Source organism: Artemia sp. Qi Xiang Cuo, chromosome 7 (assembly GCF_049724085.1).
Source record: "Artemia sp. Qi Xiang Cuo chromosome 7, ASM4972408v1, whole genome shotgun sequence".
NCBI classification, from domain to species: Eukaryota; Metazoa; Arthropoda; class Branchiopoda; order Anostraca; family Artemiidae; genus Artemia; species Artemia sp. Qi Xiang Cuo.
This window is the reverse complement of record NC_142800.1, coordinates 51,737,364-51,759,040: the sequence shown is the minus strand read 5'-3', so window position 1 is coordinate 51,759,040 and position 21,677 is coordinate 51,737,364. Positions and strand designations below refer to the sequence as shown.

General features: G+C 34.0%; 1 protein-coding gene across 1 annotated transcript in view; it reads left to right on the top strand.

Annotated features, from left to right (window-relative positions):
* The window catches only part of LOC148950401 (uncharacterized), a 52,867-nt gene extending 44,509 nt beyond the window's left edge, over positions 1-8,358 (top strand). The window contains exon 3 of the mRNA XM_089091587.1: positions 7,874-8,358. Within this exon, the coding sequence (XP_088947713.1) occupies positions 7,874-8,277 (404 nt within the window). The 3' untranslated portion in view covers positions 8,278-8,358. The remainder of the gene's footprint in view (positions 1-7,873) is intronic.
* The last annotated feature ends 13,319 nt before the right edge of the window (positions 8,359-21,677 follow it).

Genomic DNA, 21,677 nt, shown 5'->3' with positions numbered 1-21,677 from the left:
ATACCCAAAACGAACAGAAATTAAATAAACAATCATAGCAAAAAACATACAACAAGTAATAATATAAATGAATAAATAGATCTTAAAGCAAATAATGCTTAGACTGAATATGAAAATCAAGCTTATAACGAAAACAATATATTTTGCTATTAAAGTATAAATGAAACTTAAAACGAACAGAAATTAAATAAACAATCAATGCGAACAAACATACAATATATATTAATGTAAATGAATGAATAAATCTTAAAACGAGTGAAACTTAAAAAGAATATGCAAATCAAGTTTGAATCGAATAAAAATAACTACAAACAAGAGGTTGGGTATCGCCTCACTGCAGAAGCCTAAAACCTACTGCGTCATGGCGCTTTACTGAAAACGAATTATATTACAAATGTTTTTTTTTTGTACTTAATATTGAAAATAAATATTAAAATTACAGTAAAATTTTGAACTGATGAGCTTTTAGCAATTAATATCATCATGCATCAAATATTCAATTTAATTTATTAGTTCTTTTCTAGATTGGTCAAGACAAATATAGTTTCACTACAAACAAAATTTGGATACTGCCCCCTTCTTTAACTGTAAAAACCTAAAGCCTTCTGCGTCATTGGTGCTTCACTGAAAACGAATTACTCGTATATTACAAATTTATTATTTTCCAGTTCTTACAGCATTGAAAATGAAAATAAAAATTACAGTGAAAAAAAATCTTGAACTGATGGGTCTGTCAACAATTAATATCATTATATATCTAATATTCAGTTTGATTTTGTTTATACTTTCCAAGACTGTTCAAGACTCATATAGTTTTGCCATTTTTTTTAAATCTGCCATTTTTTGTAACTAATCGTGTTAGTTTGTTATGAAAATATTCTATGGCTTCTAGGCATTTCTATTTGAGCGGAAAACTGCACCTCAAACTTTGTGGAACATGCATTTTCTTGCATGAAACACCAAAATATAATAAAATGTCAAGTTTCGGAGGGTTCCACCACTCGCAAGCAAGTGCCATTGGTATTTTTGAATCCACGTGGTCAATTTAGGGGGTGGAGGGTAGGCTAATTCTCTTAGCAGCCCCATTCCGTCGTGGTATGATTCACATTTTCAACACCTGGCGTCCGGACTATCATATAATCTACCAAGCATACAATTACCCCAAATCAGTATCAATCAATAAATGAAACCCAAAACGAACAAGAATTAAAATAAATATTAGAGTCAAACTCAAAACGAGCATAAATTAATGTGAGTAGGGTTCAAAACCCCTGTGCTTTCTAAAAGCCAGAATATAATTTGTAATTTTCTGAAAAAAAATTCAAATGAGTTTACTGAAAAAAAATGTGCATTGTCAATTTAATATACATATGCTGATATTTATTCCCTAAAATCTTAATTAATTTTGATTTCTTAAAGTTACAAAAGTGAAAACATTTCAAAGAATTGTTTTCAGTAAAGCGCCAATGACGCAGTAGGTTTTAGGCTTCTGCAGTGAGGCGATACCCAAACTCTTGTTTGTAGTTATTTTTATTCGATTCACACTTGATTTGCATATTCTTTTTAAGTTTCACTCGTTTTAAGATTTATTTATTCATTTACATTAATATATATTGTATGTTTGTTCGCATTGATTGTTTATTTAATTTCTGTTCGTTTTAAGTTTCATTTATACTTTAATAGCAAAATATTTGTTTTCGTTTTAAGCTTGATTTTTATATTCAATCTAAGCATTACTCGCTTTAAGATCTATTTATTCATTGATATTATTACTTGTTGTATAAAGATAATTTCTTAAACCACATTGGCCTGACATCACATAAAGAAAAAATAACGAGCAAAAATGGGTTTTTTTTAGGCCAAATGACGATGCTGAAAAAACAAAGCGAATATTTCGAGAGGACTCTCTTCTTCAGCGCAAAACGAAACGATGTATCAATAAAAGCCAAAAATTAAAAGAATTAAAACCAACTACCTAACAACCATAAAAGCGAGTTATTCGCCAATATCCGAGATTTGCACAAAATCCAAAAAAACATGAACGGCCATCGACGTATACTAGCGAGAAACTGAAAAATGAAAGGAAGCAATTAATTCACTCGAAAGAACAAAACGAACCAGCAATTAAATAAGTTGGAAAACTATGTCGTTTGATTTCGGATTTAAATCAAACGACATAGTTTTCCAACTTATTTAATTGCTGGTTCGTTTTGTTTTTTCGAGTGAATGAATTGATTCCTTTCATTTTTCAGTTGCTCGCTAGTATCCGTCGATGGCAGTTCATGTTTTTTTGGATTTTGTGCAAATCTCGGATATTGGCGAATAACTCGCTTTTATGGTTGTTAGGTAGTTGGTTTTAATTCTTTTAATTTTTTGGCTTTTATTGATACATTGTTTCGTTTCGTGCTGAAGAAGAGAGGCGTTTGTCCTCTCGAAATATTCGCTTTGTTTTTTCAGTATCGTCATTTGGCGTACAAAAACCCCACTTTTGCTCGTTATTTTTTCTTTATGTACTTGCTGTACGTTTTTTGCTATGATTGTTTATTTAATTTCTGTTGGTTTTTAATTTCCTTTATCCTTTAATTGTAATTTCTGGTCGTTTTTAGTTAGAATTTTAAAATGTATTTGTATCCCCAGATGTTTAGATTAATATTGTCTCTAAATTTATTATAAGCGATTGATTTTAGGAAAGTTTTTTTTTTAATTTTCATATAAATGTTAACAGACAACTTACTGGTAGCCCATTTTAATTTTCTTATGATGAAAAGTATATTGACAGCTATAAATGCTGATGTCAGTTGGTGGTATGTCTTCGTGCAGTCTTATGCACAAAGAGTAATTCAGCATTAAAATACTTCCTAAAATTGCTCAGTTTTTTTTTGTAAATTGCAAGAAATTGGTTAAATAAACAGAAACTGTTTATTTTTCTATACTTCAATTTATGGTTTTGACACATTAATCTTCGAATAAAAAGCACAAAAAGGGGTCGTGGTTGCAATTGTTGTCAAACTTCTGGTTGCCAATATTTTTTATCAAGGGGAGAAGCAGTCGACCATGTCACGTTTTTCACTTGTATCTGTTTCTAAGGGTAGGAGATTTAAATCCCGCCTCTGTTTTATCTAAAGGGCCTCTCACGTTGACTTTCTGTCTTTTTTCTTACAGCTAAAGCCTGAATATTTTTACATGGTGATGAAATGAATATATAGCTAATCCACAAGCTGACCATCAGATATGCATATTCTACAAGCATAAATGAGCCCAGAGTATATATAAAGCCACAAACAAAGCCCATGACTTTAATTTCTAAATATAAAAGATTACATAAAAACTAAACGCTGACATCTGAGTTAAACTCAAGATTCACTGGTCAGAAGCCAGACCGTCAAACCCTGGACGAACAGACACGCCTGACAATTTTTTCATGTCATTCTTATTTTAAACTGTATCGTTTCATGCGATTCAACTCTCTGTAATCTTTCTTACGATTAAACACAGGATTTTATTTTACAGAAAATAAATATATAAATAATGTACAAATTGGCCACCAGCGCTGCACATTCGGCAAGCATCGCTGAATCAAGAGTGTAGCCTATATAAAGCTACAAATCCCGTGATTTTAATTTACTAAATAAAATAAAATTGCTCGAAAAACTCGCTGCTGGTATGGGAGTTGAACCAAAGATTACCTGATGACTAGCAAGAGCCTTCAACTTTGAACCAACAGACACACTGTGTGATCTTTTCATAGCACTTCTTTTATATTAAGTTTAATATATATGCTTGGCTTAGTTGTGCAAGTTTGCTATGTTCCAGATATCCTAGATTATTTTTTATATTCATTGGCTTGTTTTTGTTCTTGTTGTTTTGTTGTTGTAACTTCCCCTCTTTCAATTATTTCCTTGCCAGGACATATTTCAGTGTGCGCCCTTGAAATGAATGTTTAATAGCCACAGTGTTCATAGAACTTGGTGCACCTAGATGTCGTTACGTTGCAAATTTAGTCCAGGTAAGAAAAAAGCAACTGATTTCAGTAACAAAAATTGTGGAGATTGAACTTCAAATTTGCAATGTAAAAGGTTTTTCAAATAAATATTATCATATTTTTAAGACTTTTCTTGAGTAGCCTATAAATATTTTTACCTGGGAGCGTCTTTTGAATGGATTCAATATATTACTAGATTCAACATGTCTAATAGTATATACATGCTTTTCTTCTTGACAAGAAAACGATAAATTACAGCTTATCATTTCGTGGTCAATGATTTCAGACTAAAATAGGTTCAAATTCTAAAACTGGGCCTCAAAGGCTCTCCTAAATGCGAAGGAGATTTCTACTGCCTCCTTCAACATTCGTTTTTTACGTTCAAGTTGAATATTCGTTTAAGAATGCTTTGAGACTGATAATCATACGTGAAAAAATGCACCCTTTCAAGTATTAACTAAGGAGGGAGACAGAATCAAGGAGAGTTAGGAATTTGAGGCATAAAATGGATTTTTGAGGCTCAAGTACACTCCCATGTCCCTACAAAGACCAATTGAACCCCCTTTATCATGGTTGATGGACAATTATATAGGCTACACCTGTACATAATTTTACTAAGTCTAAAATGAGCTAACTTATTTAAATGATTATGTAAAATAAATGCAAAATTCTGAATTTTTGTAGATAGGTGCAAAAGCTCAGCAATAAGGGTTTCTGATTTGCTGAATTTGACATTGTAGTTTTTGTTACAATCGCTTGCCCTTTTGAGGGTGGTTTGCTCCCTTCTCAGAAATACTCAAAGTTTTTAAGCCTCGTAAATTTAATGGTAACCTCAAACTTAATGATTTTGCATATTCAAAATCACGATAAATGAATCATGAGCTTTCTTGCCGAGACTCAAGTGATGGTACATCTCATGCTTCTCTTTGTATTCAGTATTTAATGATTTTTTGTTTCCCAGGGTATTGTCCATTGCTACTGTCCATGGGATTATCCCTATAAAAGATTTCTTCAAAGAACTCAACCTAAAAATCGTGAAAATGATGACCTTATGACCAATTTTTGATATATCAGCCCTTCTCCCACCCTCTTCTACTTAATATTTGTACGGATACATTTTTAAGGCATGATGATTACTCTCGAGGCATTGTTTAATATATAGTATATATATACATATATATATATATATATATATATATATATATATATATATATATATATATATATATATATATATATATATATATATATATATATATATATATATATATATATATATATATATATATATATATATATATATATATATATATATATATATATATATATATATATATATATATATATATATATATATATATATATATATATACACTATATATCCCATCTTTACTAATAATGCTACCAAGGGAAGTGAAGCTGTCCTCTTAATCGATCTTCATATTACCCAACATCACCTCTTCACTTTCACTTACTCCTAGTGTTAGTGACTTAATCTTCTTCACATTAATTTTAAACCTTTTCTTGAAAACACTGAACTCGTAAAACATCTAAAAATTCATTCATTTTGCTAACATTTTTATCTAGGATGCTTAAGTCATTAGCATAATATAAGTCTAAGGGAGTTTTACTTCCCCAATTGATCCTTTGTTTTCCAATTGCCCTTTTTGTTTTTCTTTAATGGACAAAATCCATCACAATAATCCATATAAATGAGGATAGGATGCAACCCTGCTTAACTCCTGATTGAATACTAAACCAGCTACTAACCTGTTTTCCTATCTTCGCGGCAGCTATGTTCTTCTCGTACATATTACTAATCACTTGAATGTATCTGGAATATCTGGAATATCATACAAAGATAGGACCTTCCCTGAAGCTCTTCTATCAGCTAAATCCATGACCTTGCGGTGGGAATTCCGGGGGGGGGATTCTCCACATTAAAATAAATTTGATTTATCGGCTTAAATCTGATTAATAAATTTGTATATCTTTTTATGACTCTTTGCATCTGTAAGTAAAATAAATTAATTACGTAATTTATTTAAATTTAGGGCAAAGATCAACTTTATCAGCCTGGAATTAACTTTATCAAACAGTTCGTGGTAACGGATTGTAAGTAAGGAGCGATGCGGCTCAACAGGAACTGAAACTCTAAGACATAGAGTCTTGTTAGTAATAGATACATCAAAATAATCAAATTTTGATGCTTATTCAAAATATGTTTAATTCATCAAGTTTTTATGGTACCCATTAAAAGTTACGAGCCTGTGAAAATTTGCCCAATTTTTGAAATAGGGGGGGGGGGGGAAACACCCCCCAAAAAGTCAAGTGATCTTAATGAAAATCACATGGTCAGATTCAGTATACCAGAGAACCCTACTGTAGAGGTTTCAAACTCCTATGTACAAAAATGTGAAATTTTGCATTTTTGGCCAAAAGAAAGATCACGGATGCGTGTTTATTTGCTTTTTTTTTTTTCCCCAAGGGGTGATCGTATCAAACCAGTAATCGTAGACGATCGGGGGAGGGCTCATTTAATCGGAAATCAAAAGTTCTAGTGTCCTTTTTAAGTGACCAAAAATATTGGAGGGCAACTAGCCCCCCTCCCACCCTCATTTTTTCCCTAGAGTCATCCGATCAAAATTTTGAGATAGCCATTTTTTCAGCATAGTCGAAAAATATAGCAACTGTGTGTTTGAGGATGAGTTAACCCCCCCCCCTCCTCCAAGTCCCCAGGGAAGGGCTGCAAGTTAAGAACTTTGCCCATTGTTTATATGTAGTATTGGTTATTAGGAAGTATACAGACGTTTTCAGTGGGGATTTTTCTGGTAAAGGGTGGGGGGTTACGTGGGAGGAAATTTTATCGGGGAAGGCCATTTTTCACGGAGGGAGGCCGGATTTGGGGGAAGCCAGATTTCCCAGCATTATTTAAAAAAACGATCAGAAATTAAATTAAAAAAAAACAAGTTTTTTCGACCAATACCTCACTCTTTACGCCAAGGTTGTTTTTAGTAATTTTAAAAGCGCTTTTAATTCTAATTAAACCGCCTCTGTGATTCAGGTATCACTCTTAAGGAATTGGGACAAAATTTGAGCTTTAGCGTAAAGAGCGAGGTATTGAGGAGGAGAGACTCCCCTCATATACGTAGTAATTTTTGTTCCTTTTAAGTTTTAATGTTGCTCCTTACTTTCAGCTGAAAAAACTTGTTTCTTTTTATTTAACTGTAGAAAGCATGACGTTAAAAAAACGATGTTCGTTTTTATTGATTCAGTGCATCATCGTGTTTTTCGATTTATGATTCGATTCCCCAATGAAGGGGAATTTTCGGGTGGAAATTTTTAATGGGTGGACTTTCCTGCAGGGGAGGGGTCGGAATTTTTAAGGTCAAAATTTTCCACGGGGGGGGGGAATTTTCAGGCAGGATTTAGCCGCGGGGCGAATTTTTCAAATACTATTAAATCTAAAGATACAATCGCTATTAATACGCGGGGGGAATTTTCCTCAGGAAGAATTCCCCGTAGGGAGAATTTTAGCAGTAGGTACAGGTAGCCCCCCCCCTGCATATATACAATGTTGAATGCTCTGTTTGGAAAAGCAAATTATCCCCCCCCCCTGAATATATACAATGTTGAATGCTCTGTTTGGAAAAGCAAATACACCTAATTAGCTCTTCATCTCGAAGCATTACTGTGCAAACTTTGTGTTTTAATTTAAAGAGTTGTGAATAGCTGGGCTAGTAAATACATAACTTTACAAATATAAATGCTTGAACGTTATTTGGAGGAGGGTGGGGTTACCTGCATATGAGCCTATTGGTTTGTCCTTGAATCAAAGAGTCAAATATTTAACACATTCAGAGATATATTATTAATTTATCTTTCTTTTAGGTCTTGCTCCTCTCATGCAGGCAAAGAAAGCTGAAAATAACTCTGTCCAGCATACAAACGAAGTCCCCATGGATTTGTCTGCACAGTACATAAATCTCCCGATTGTTCATCCGCCAGCACCGAACGCTTTACCGTCCATTGGAGTTTACTTGCCAAAAGAAATTCCAATGCCATACCCAGTCAAAACTCGGTCTCAAACATTGCCATTAAGTGCAGTTAACCGGAGTAAATTGATGAAAATCGAGAGTAAAGGAAGAAAAGCACCAAAACCAGTAGATCATGATCCTTATGGTGATTATGGACTTCCACATTATATTACCTATCCTGCAAAATATGAGCCAAACTACATTCCAACTTATGTCCCTTCTGTGCCTGGTGCTTCTGGAACAAAACCAGGCTACTGAGAAGAAACCTGGGATTTTTATTCAAAATTATTCTAAATTTGTTTTCTAAATTATTTTTGATAAAACAATTTTTTAATATTAGCTTTGACTCTGTTCTGGTACTTAAGTCCTTAGTAAATACGTACCATTACTTGATGGTCAAACTACTGTCAAGACAGTTTGGATCAACCAGTGAAAGCACAAGGAAATGCAATTTTGATCGAACCTATTCGTCTTACACTTTTAGTAGTTGTTCTACTTTCTGCTTTGCTAGTCAGGCACAAAATTCAAACAATGTTTTTCTCCTTAGAAAATGGGCTTACATGGATTGCCCATCGCTGTTGTTTCAGGACTGAAATGAACCAAAATGTAATAATAACTGTTGGGTTCCAAATATTTGCGTAAATTGAATGAACCTCCTAAGCCAAAAAACAGTAACACAAGCAGTGCTTGTGTTACTGTCACACACTTTATCATTGAAGTTTGACTTTAACACCCACCACGCTGAAATTGAAATATAATACAGAACTTACTAGGGTTAAAAAGGCTGCCAAATTGTACCTTATTGTTTGTTGCCGTTGAAAAACTACGGGCATTCCAAAGTCTAAAGTTAAATTTCCTGAAATTATTTTTAGGTGCAACAGCTTTAGTTATAAGGGGCAGTAATAACATTTCCTGCATTTTTCTTGCAGTTTCCTGCAATGCAGTATTTTGCATTGTTGATGTGCGCAGGTTAGAGCTTAGTTTGACTGTTCACTCCCACACCTGAAACATTGCAACCATGTCAAGCAATTACAATTGCTCCGATGACTGAAAAAATGTATCTGTAACAGGACGGAAAAAACTCGTCGGTGAACAGATTATTATGCTTTGTAAGATATTGTGCCCTCCCGAAAATTGTCAACCTAATTGCTGCTTTTCTAAGGGATCAGACACAAAATAAAATGATGAAATTGATGATGACTTTTCTTTGCCATTCCTGAAAAAAAACTTTGTTTTTTTCATTAAGAATATCACTTGCAGAAACTTCAAAGACAATTTTAGAATGAGCAAAAATTAATATGAGTATGGCTAATAGCCCCCATGCCTTCTCAAGACCATAACGTAATTTGTGCTTTAAAAAAAAAGAAGTTTAAATGTTTTCACTCTGTTACTTTCATAAAAAAAAATATCAGTATATGTCAATTAAACTGACAATCCGTGTTCATTTGTCTTTTTTTCTTATTTTTCAATAAAACGCAAATTATATTCTGGTCTTGAGAAGGCATGGGGGTCATTAGCCCTATTCATGTTGTTTTTTGCTCGTTTTAATTTTGACTCGGTTATTTATTGTAATTTCTGTTCGTTTTGAGTTTCGTTTATTTATTGATAGTGATTTGTGCTAGTTTTACACTTGGAAGATTATATGACTTTATTCCTGATCATTTTTGGCTTAATAGAGCTCTTTACTTTTCTTTGAAAAACTTGATTTAAAGAAAAAGTTTTTTAAGTAATTTCTATTCGTCTTTTATTGACATAGTCCTTTTCATGAAAAAAAAAAATGTTTTATATCTTTTCAGTTTTTTTTCTGTAAGAAACCATAGTTTGGGTTGGAATTTGTATGTTGGAGAAACTTTTTCAACAATTCTTAATCCTGACACAATTAGTATTTTTTAATTTAACTTTATTCCTCCTGAAGTTGACCTGAAAAATAAAACTTAATAGCATTCCCAAAAGATTCTATCTATGCTCTTCTACAACCTGGATACACTTCCGCTCTTTTTTATTTATATAAATTGTAAGAGAAGAAATAGTAATTTCTTCTAATTCCGAAAGTTTCAAGTAAGTAATTTCCGAAAGTTTCAACTTAATATCCCCAGTCGTTTTCGGTATATTACTGGGGTGTCTTATTGTCAACCATAGAAACAGTGCCTTTTGATTTCGTTTTAAAGCAATATTTTTTTCAAAACATAATTGGTCAATTGCATGAGTGTGGGGGGGAGGAGGGTTAACATGCCCAATATTTCCAAAGACATAGTTGCTGGACCGTTCTACTATGCTGAAAAAAATAGCTGTCTTAAAAGTTTGACTGAACGCGTTTGGAAAATTAATTCGCTTGAGAGATGGGCTGCTTGCCGTCCAATCTCTTTCTACTCTTAAAAAGGGCATTAAAACTTTTAATTTTGAATTAAATTAGCTCCTTTATCATTTTCAAGGATATTTCTAGTTATTATAGAGTGGTGTTGCCTATAATATTACTTATATGCCCTTTTGAAAACCTACGTACATACAGTTATTTTGTCAAATTGAAACTCCTAAGCCTTCCATAATAGTTTCACCTTAATGCTCTTAGCTTCATTAGTTACAGTAACTGTAGGGTTAGTATTAAGAGTATACATGTAGTGCCTTCTGGCTAGTTCAAAATCCCAACAACTTACCTTTAAAGGTTTAGCTTAATAATACAAGTTGTTCTTCAGATATTGCTTTTTCATCTTTTTGAAAGTCCACATGCTCATAGTTTGTTTTGGTTTAGTTCAACATCTGCCTAAATATTCCTTAAAAACTTCTCCTTAATACCCTTAGCGTGCAAAGTAGCAACAGTATGTAGCAGCATTAGTAGCAGCATGCACATAGCACCTTTGGTTTCTTCAGCGTCCCCTTCAACACACGCTCAAACTTTCAGCTTAATATCATCAACCGTCTTGGATCATTTCTGATGCGTCCGCTTGACAACCTGTGTGGGCATAGTGTGTTTTGAATTAGTTCCATGCAGTTTCTGTATATCCCAAATTTTTCACGGTAATATTCTTAGTTTTAATAGAAGCATTATTAGTAGTAGCAGTAGAATTAATAGTAGTAGCCTAAGCCTTAATGGCATTAGCAGTAATAGAAGTAGTAATATTAGTAGCAGTAGTAGTAGTATGAGCAGAAGCAGTAGCATTAGTATGCAAATATTTTCCCTCACAACCCTCACAACAAGCCCTGTTAGTTTCAACTTCACACACCAAACTGTTTATAAGATATTACTGTTACACCCTTTTTGACAACCTACATACAGACGTCGTGTTGTGATTCAGTTCACCTTCCCCCTCAAAATTCCTTGAAATTTTCACCTTTGTACCCTTAGGCATACTTGTAATAGTAGTCACTGTAGTAATATTGATATCATTAGTAATAGTATTGAATAGCAGTAGGACTAATAGCACCAGTAGTTTCAACATATGGCTTTTTGGTCAGTAGAACATCCCTTTCATCAAGTCCTAGAAATTTCAAATTAATACAATTAGCCATTACTATCACATTGCTCATGTGTCCTTTTGATAACCTGAATTTTCATATAGTCCTGTCGCCAGGTGTTGAAAATGTGAGACGTACCACGACGGAATGGGGCAGGTATTAGAATTAGCCTCCCCCCCCCCCATAAATCTACCATGAAGATTCAAAATATCAACGGCACTTAATATCAACGCGAGAAGTGGAACACCCTGAAACTTGACATTCTATTATATTTTGGTGCTTCATGCAAGAAAATGCATCTTCCACAAAGTTTAAGGTGCAGTTTACCGCTTAAATACGAGATGGAAATGCCTAGAGGTCATAGAATGTCTTCGTAACAAACTAACATGATTAGTTATAACGCAGGTAAATGAGGCGATTAAAAGCTCGCAAAACACCCTCACAATATCTTCCTCAAGCTCAACTACTCGATCGATTTGTTCCAAAATCTGTTCAGTAAGAGCAGATATTCGAGGTAACCATGATATAGCTGTTCTAAGGATCGTCTTCTTTCCTTTGGAGAAAATGAAGTTCACAGTCGACAACCGGTGAAACAGTACAAAAACGGAATTGAATTCACTAGAGACGGGGGGAGTTGAAAAAAGTAAACCATTATCCCTCTTTGTTAATAAAATATATAAAAAAGGTAGCCTATCTTGTTTTTCTAGCTCTAGAGTAAATTTTACATTCTTGTCAAGCCTGTTTAAATGGCCAAGAAACAAATTTAAGGAATCCAATTCATGTTCCCAAAAGCATAAAACATCGTCCACGAACCTACCCCAGAAACGAGGAGACAAACGAGAATACTGAATAGCGGACATTTCTATCAAATCCAAAAATAAATTAGTGGGAAATTTTACATCGGTCGAACACACCAGCAAATTGTGGATCGATTTATTGACCACCGGGATTCAATAGAGAATGCTCCAAAATTAACGATACTTCCAGAAAGTTTCACTTCGGCCTTAGCAGAACATATATTTTTTTTTTTATTTGGACCATTTTGTGCAGTTCGAGGAGGCAACAGTCATTCCAATGATGAAGGTTTCACGCAATGGGCTCTTGAAGCATTAGAAATAAAAAAAAAACATGTTTTTTGCTGACTTATCAATTGGCAGGTATACAGTTTTTATATATAGTGATCTTATATACGATACTATTTTAAAAAATGAACCTATATTTAAAAATAAAAATAAAGTATAACAAGAGGCCCCTAGTGCTAGTTCAAATAATAAACCTAAGTGAATTAATTGCCGAACAAAAACAGAAACTTTTTAATTTAGTTAGAGATATTAGTTATCGCAAGAATTTTTTATTCAATAATCTTCCGTCGGAAAATTTCTGGAAAATTAGGGATATCAATTTTGGAGCAGTTTTGAATTTTTATCAATTTTAAGGGAGTTTTTGCCAGTTGAGATTGATTTCTAGGGACTTTAATGAAACACGGATGTAACACCCATTTGTCAACTATATAACATCGATTTTCCTATTCAGCACGATTAATTACATTAGATTCTATTCTCAAAACTTTTCCTGCCTGCTGATCACCCAAGCCCTTAAATAAGAATATGTCTCTCGTTTGGGTCTATGAACGATTTGTATACTTCCACCGATTTACAGATTTTGTATGTCGTATATTTAGTTCCAAGTCAGATGCAGAATCAATAGGGTTGATTAAATCCACAACCTAGCTCAAACCTTTCGGCCCAGAATTTCTGAAATTTTTGCCTTCTAAGCTTGGGCGAAGAATGATTCCACCTTGCTGTTCTAAAATATAAGCTACTTTACCTAAGAATATAAAACAGTCTATGATTGGTCAAATAAAAATGATACACAAATTGGAAACAAGCTTGAATTGAAATGAAGCATGTATATTGCCGTTTAAGAGACCTCTTTACAATGGTAAGCTAAGAAGCTGGCGTAGGGCAACGTATTAAGTTGCTTCCCCTCTAGATTTTGAAAAATCCCTTTTTTGTAAAAACATCGAAAAAATTGGTAATTACTTGGTAATTTTACTGACAAAGGAAAAAAATTGAAAACAACAAAATTGCTCACGTTAGATTTTGAAAAATGCATTTTTCACTTTCCTCCACTTAAATTTTTGTGAATCAGCACCAAATTTTACTTAGTTAATGTAAAATAGCTACTTTCAGAGACTCTTTTTAAATCCTTTTGTTATAATAGCTTATCATAATGGAACGATAATGTGGAACCATCAATAAGTACGGTCTTCAATAGGTGCTCGACGGACAAAATGGCCAAAAATCAGCATATAAATAAACTGTACTCCTAATCTATAATTATAGCCCGTTCAGAAGCATTGGGGATCAAACAACGATCAGTACCTTACAAAAACCAATTGGGCCAATCAATTTTGGGGCTAGGAATTTTTCTAGTTTCCCTATGATACCAATCACTTTTTTGTGTGTTGTCGAGCAAAATTGAGTAGGTATTTTTCAAATTGGAAAGCATATCAGATTTTGGGCGTGCGTGTAACTAGACCACCGTGTAACCGAACCACAAGCAACTGAGCCCCTGTAACTGAACCACCGTTTAACTGAACCACCGTGCAACTGAACCACCGTGCAACTGAACCACCGAGCAACTGAACACTTGTATAACCGAACCCCCTTGCAACTGAACCCCATTTAACTAAACCCTCGTGCAACTAAACCCCCGTGCAACTCAACCCCATTTAACTAAACTCCCGTGTAACTGAAACCCCGTGCAACAACTGAACCACCGTACAACTGATAAACCACGCAACTGAACCACAGTGTAACTGAACGACCGTGCAACTGAACCACCGTGCAACATAACCCTTGTGTAACTGAACCATCGTGCAACTGAACCACTGAACTAAGTTTTTCAGTATTTTAAAAATATTAGGCAATATCATTGGGTAAAACACAAGTTAGAATTTTTACAAGCTCAATCTTGTTGAAATTGTTGGGTTTTTTAAGTCATGATATAAACCACATGTCAAGATCATTCATAAAAAAGCGTTGTTTTATTTTTGCAAAAGAAAAAGAAGATCCGATGTCCCAGACCATTAAAGCTGATTTATTTCCCTTTTTTCATGTGAATCAGACCTTTCTGGACGTTAAGTAATAAACATATGTGTTAAAAATATTTGAACTTTGTGAATCTAGATAACGAATTTTGATCAGATGTCCTCGAGGAGATTGCAGCTAAAAAGAATATGGGAGGGGTACTAGTTGCACTCCTAGCCCTTTTTAACATTCCTTCAACATGCCCTGAAAGTTTAAACTTCATACCTTCAGGTTTATACCCTCAGCTGTTCTCGACACATTGCAGATACAACGTCTTTTAAAATTAGATGTACATCGTACCTCTTGATTTAGTTGAAGATGCTCCTAAATATTTTCCAAACAATGTAACGGCTGATACCATCAGCCATTGTAAATATTGCTGCTATTTCCTTTTCACAAATGCACCAGCAGGAGAGTACCATATATTTAAAATATAAGATTCTTTCCTTCTAAAGATGATTCGGGCGGAAATTAAACGTTCCCTAATTGAGTTCAAATACCACTTCCAAGAGTCTAAATTCATAATCAGCAAAAAGAAAAGTCGCGCTTCTAGCTTCATTCAGACAACGGCGCTAGTCGTTCGAATTTCTACAAGAGAATTTTAGCAAAAAAAAATGCCATGCACAAAAAGTAGAATTACCTTTACATGGCAAAAAAACTGAGTGACCGCCTGAATCATCAGGAAATTATCAAAGAGAGTATTGGAAAAGGTTGCTCTTTCGGGTCACTAGGTTTCATGGCAAGCAGTTCCTACAGCACCGGACGAAAGATCTGCGTTTGGGAGTGTGGTAAATGTGTTTTTTAATTTTAATATGAAGTGAGATTTAAAACGATTAGTACTGCAAATAATTTTGATCACCATTATTGTCAATGAAGTAACCCGTTGCTGTACAACTAAGCATGTAAGTTCAATAAATCTATTGTATCTTTCTATCTTTTTTCTATTATTTTATATGTCTGTATTTAGCCTAGTTTAGTGATAGCTAATTAGTTCGCAAATCTCCAAAGGCACAAACAAATTTTCCATCGCCACAAATGGCGCGTGTCGGAAATTGGAGGAAAACTGTGAACTAATTAGGCTATTAGAACTTTGTAATTTAAATTTAATTATTGGAAAGATACAGACATATAAGAAAAATGATTAGGCCTATAACCGCTAAGCTACGATAGGAAACCCCTTATATCTCATAGGAGATAATAGCCTACCCCAAATTAGGCTAAGTAAAATAATAAATTTATTTTAAGTTGATATATATTTTAGTTGATATATAAATATATATTTTAGTTGAAATATTGTATATTGAAACAGAAATGGCTTTGTCAAAAGAGGAAGGTAAATTGACTTCGCTTTTAGCGGCGCTCGAATTAGCAAAACTTCGAGCAGCTTTGCTTGAACTTTGGTTATTAGAAATAAATTTTTATCCCCTCAAAGAGTTGGGTACAATAGATATGGAGAAAAGGCTCAATGAAGAATTGTAAAATGAAAAAAAAAATAGTATTCAGTTTTTAACAAGTAGAAGCAAGTGTATAATCAGCAGTTTTTTTTAGTGTTAGCAATAAATGCAATGTAGTAGTGTCGTATATTGCTGAATAATAAAGTATTTGTACCGTGAATTGAAAGAATTAAATAAAAGATAATACGTAAAGAAAAACAAAACCTAGCTGGACCGATGAACGTTGATAGAAACAGAAGAATTTTATGCAGAATAGTAGCAAATGGGGTCTGTTATATTCCACCCCCGTGTCTTTTACTTTAAGATAAGTTACCTATTTTTGTTTCTTTAATTAAATTTGTGACCCTTTTTGAAGAATACAAGTAGGGTATTTTATACAAACTGTGTAATATTTTCCGTAACCCAGGTAGGGTAGGAATAGAGCTACAAGGCACTGTCATTATTATATTGACAGGGAGGGTTATTACCTCCAAGCTGAGAGTAGAGATTTTCTAGCCGTAACCCAAGGCGGGTACATTTGGCTTTAAAAAGTGGCCATTTGACCACTCGATCGCGTTACCAGACCCTGGGACAGGGTCTACTGTAAATAGGGTAGTACCAAACCCGATATTTGCAGAACCGTTGGGGTAAGAGCGGGAATCTCACTAACATTAGGGCCGACAAGGGGTTCTCCCATTCGAGTAAGTGGCATAGCAATCTTTTTGCGTCATTCGAGTAAGTGGCATAGCAATCTTTTTGTGTCATTTTTTGCCTTTAAAAGTAGTGACCCCGCACATACACCCTAATAAGAGGTGCCAGCAGTAGCTAGCACTACGAATATTGGTGGCAGCGGCATAAGCACACATGCTAGAAAGCTTAGCAAAAATCACCGAAGGACGCAAAAAAAGGGGGTTGTTACCCAGCTGTGACTGGAACTCTGCATAAGGCGAGAAATTCGGCGAAGGAAACCGTTAATCACAGAAAATTGAGGCATAGGGATATGTCTTAAAAGGGTCTCCTTGACCTACACAGATGACCTTCACGTGAATAATGGTGTTAGGAAAAATTCAAATTCTAAAGTAGCTCCGCAAAATGAGTGAACAAGAAAATTTGAATTTTGAACCATGGCTGCTTTAGAGACATGTAGATGTAAAACAAGCCAGTGTTCATGCTTGTTTACAAAGAATAATTAAAAATACATGAATATATTTTTTTGGGTCGAGTGTCATTTGTATTGCTGGGGTCGACTCCCCTCGCACACGTTAGGTCCCCTAGTGGATAAATATCCGCGTTATTTGTGCTTATTAATTTTATGGGTTATTTGTAATGATGGCAAATATCAGACTTTACTTATTGTTTTTCTTATAAACAGATACCATTCAAGGAAATTAAGAAAGGTCGTCAAAAGTCTGCCCATTGTTCTTAAAAACTATTTATTTGAAAATGTCAATTTTCTTTTTATGTTGTTCTATTTATTTAAGAGCGAGAGAGAATGAGCATATGTAGGTTTTATTTTTGTAGCTAGACATAAGACGTACCTTAGTACTTCAGTTTAATTAAATCTACGTTCAATGTTTTGTTACAACAAGCATCATTGATTTCTATACTTTGCGCACCTTAGACTAAACTAGTCTATGTTACTAAGGATTTGATTAAATTTCAGATGTCTTATTTTTGTTAGTGTTACTTCTATGCCCTTTCAAAGGATAATAGAAAGGTTGGAACAGAAAATAACCAAAGGTAGGAAGCTCGTGGTCTACTGAGTACGACAACTGGTGTTGGACCACGTGTTGTGGGAAGCCTGGGGAGGAACTCAAGGCCCATGATTGTTTTTTGTAATTTTTTTTAAACGATCGTAGGAAGAGATATTTCTCAGTCCTTCAAGTGTAAGTAATTAGTATTTTTATGCCAATCAGGGCCAGTTAAAACAATACTTAAAGGTTTAATATAAATTTCTGAGAGCTAGTTAGGTTTTCGTTTTTTTGATCTGAATAGTTTGAGAGAGAAACAGACAGTTTGCTTTAAGATAGCTCCGAGACGAAAAAAAAAAGAAAAGAGAAAAACGTTTTAATTTCATTATATTATATCTAAGACGTATGCTATCCTAAAGCTAAGTGTTAAACATTACTTTCAAAAAGAAACAGAGGCATTAATGTCTTTAGCTCCTTGGCAAAAAATTTAATTTCATTAGTTTATATCTATGACGTCTACAATAACAAAGAGATCACTGTTCTATAGTTTTGTGACAAAAACGTCCTTTAATTTCATTGATTTATCTATGAAATATATTGTTCTCTATTTTTTGTGAAATATTTTCGCAAGTCAGTCACGTTATAACTTACCTATACTGACTCAGGTCTCCCTCTGATTTTCTATGAAAAATCTACCCATGTCCTAACTAAGATGGATAGTATCCAAAACAAGATATTATCAGTACAGAAGCGTCTAATTATATGAAATATTTCGTCTTAGTGCAGATTATAATTATTTTAGGCCTACACATAACAAATATGATACCAGAGTAATTACGTGCTGCACGCTCGCTTATTCATGTATTTCTTACTCAAGAAATATAATGTTTCTTACTCGAGTAATATATGTACCAATAGCCAACTATTGTTAACTATAACCAAGCAACCTATTGGTACGTTTATATGTAGAATTTCACGGTGGATGTGGAATTATATCTCAATAATAATACGTAAAATTTTAAAACCATTTGATCGGTTAAGATACATAGATTGAAACCCTGTGTATGTCCAATGGTGACTAAGTAAAACCCACAAGGAATTTCCTATTAATGTGAAGATGTTTCTTACTGAACGGATTCTAATAAGACTTCAATATGATATTTATTTATTTAGTGCTGAAGGATTTGCTTAAACAATAGCCTTCTAAAAAGATGTTGATGTCAGTTCTTCATTACGCTTATATTCTTTGTCAAGCATTAACTGGAATCTACGGAGGCAAGCTTGGAAATCCTGCATCTAATGACCTTATTCGAAAAGCAAATATGAGGTACCAATGTTGACTTGAAATTACGGAAAAATCCTGAGACTAAGAACCTCTGCATTTCAGCCGTTAAACCCGGAACCCCATGAGAACGTCTAAGCCAAGAAATAGGGAAGACATCTGAAAACGAGTGGGTAGAGAGGTCTCCACTCGTCCTTGTTATGTCTTGTTCCCCCATTGTAGTATCGTTTGCGTAAAACCGTGTGGTTATGACGCTGCACATGCGTTTCTTATACAGCACGGACGTGCGTGAACAATGCAGGCATGAAAAAATATTGTAAAAAAAGACCTCAAACTTAATAATGTAGGGTAAATTATGTTTATTTAATATCGATATTTCCGTTCTCAAAACAAATTTGAAAACATCTCTATTTTAAATTTTTAGATTTTTGTTGAGAGTACTAATATTAGTGTATTTATGTAATTGTGTCTCATAGCTAAGAAATTATAACCCAATTAATGCGTGAATTATTGTATGTGTATTTACTTCAAAGAGCATTTGATTCTGCCTCGTTGTTTTTATTACAGGAAAGTAAATGGACACTTTGGTAATTGAGTATTACAATAAACTGCCTAGTACAGATACGACCCAATAACATCTATTTTCATCATATCTCAACGAACGAAGAGTACTCACCATGACTCCAGGCAACTTCATCCCAGCTTCGTCTACGAAAACAACAGTTGCCTTCGATCGTCGTTTCTTCGACTATGAACCATATTATGTATCAGGTAACACTATATTTGAACCTCAGTATCAGGTGTTTTAACGAACTATATAATCACATAAATGCTGAGAACTTTATTGATCAGAACAAAATAAACGATATTCAACGATATTTGAAGTTAAAGATACTTAAACACATTTGAAGATATTTTATACCGAAGTTAGAGACGGCTTGAAGTTTAATTCTGAGATACCGATCCATAAGAACAAGATATACGATATTTAACGAGATCTGAATTTGAAAGATACTTAGAGACATCTGAAGATATTTGAAGACGAAATTAAAGACAATTTGAAGTTTAATTCTGAGAACTACGTCGGTCAGCACACGATAAACGATATTTGAAGTTAAATGACACTTAAAGACATTTGAAGATATTTGAACAGAAATTAACAACAATTTGAACTTTAACTCTGAGAACACCATCGAGCAGTACAAGACAAACGATATTTAACGATATTTGAAGTTAAATGATATTTGAAGATATTTGAAGTTGAATTTAAAGACAATATATTAAGAAAATCACTATAGCAGGGCGACAACCCATCTCAAAAGGCACAAATGAACAATTTTACGCAAAAATACATTCTCTATGTGCCTCAAAAATACTAAAAATGATATGCTGAGAAGAAAAACACCAACACCTGTAGTGGGAAGAATCATTCCCCAGTTGACTATTAGAACGATATTTAACGGTCATTTCCCAGTTGACTATTAGGGAAAACTTACCGTGTGAAGACAACTAGACTCGAACTGTTCCATGAGGAAACCATAACGTAAGTGCTTCGAAATTTTTGCCAGGACATAAGTATGTGAAGGACAGTAATTTACAACAGAAGGGTGTAGTACACTAAGGACACGAAAGGTGACGAATAGATGTGAAGCTGTGTGTATTACTTCCTAACAACTTTGACAATGCAAAATTCTCAATAGTGAACGTGTTTGAATGTCATCAGTGAATATAATGAACCAAATATTGTATGTTATAAATCATTCATGCATGTACCACAAGTAGAATTAGATGTAATATTATCATGTTATTCATTTAATGTTGTGTAGATAGTATGTAGTACGTCATATAGACAGCAAAATAAAAAAAAAACTAATGTAAAAGTAGAATAGTCCCAACCTTATTGTAAATTTAAAAGTAATCATTTTTATATATATAAAAAAAATAAAAAATCTTGAGGAGAGAATGTAAACGAGAACCCTACATACTTCGAGGATGGTAGGTGGAATTTAGATTGGGATGTATAAATAAATAAGAAAAATAGTTGAAAAATGTTAAGCACTCCTCATTGACATTCACTAATTACGTGGTTTCCGGATGCAATAGATCGGGTAATGTGCACCAGCATGAGAATACCATATATTTAAAATACAAGATTCTTTCCTTCTAATGATGATTCGGGCAGAAATTAAACGTTCCCTAATTGAGTTCAAATACCGCTTCCAAGAGTCTAAATTCATAATCAGCAAAAAGAGAAATCGCACTTCTAGCTTCAGTCAGACAACGGCACTAGTCGTTGGAATTTCGCTAAGATAATAGTAGCAAAAAAAATGCAATGCACAACATTTCTAAGGAAGTTTAAAAGGCAAATAAACTGTGTGAACATCTGAAAAATCTCAAAGAGATTATTGGACTAAGATTTGCGTCCTTGGGTCACTTGGTCCAATGGCAAGCAGTCCCTACAGCGCAGGACGAAAGAACTGCGTTTGGGAGTGGGGTAAATGTGTTTTTTAATTTTAATATGAAGTGAGACTTAAAACGATTAGTACCGCAAATAATCTCGGTCACCATTATTGTCATTGAAGTGACCCGTTGCTGTACAACTAAGCATGTAAGTTCAATAAATCTATTGCCTTTTCTATCTTTTTTCTATCATTTTATATGTCTGTATTTAGCCTAGCCTAGTGATAGCTAATTAGTTTGCAAATCT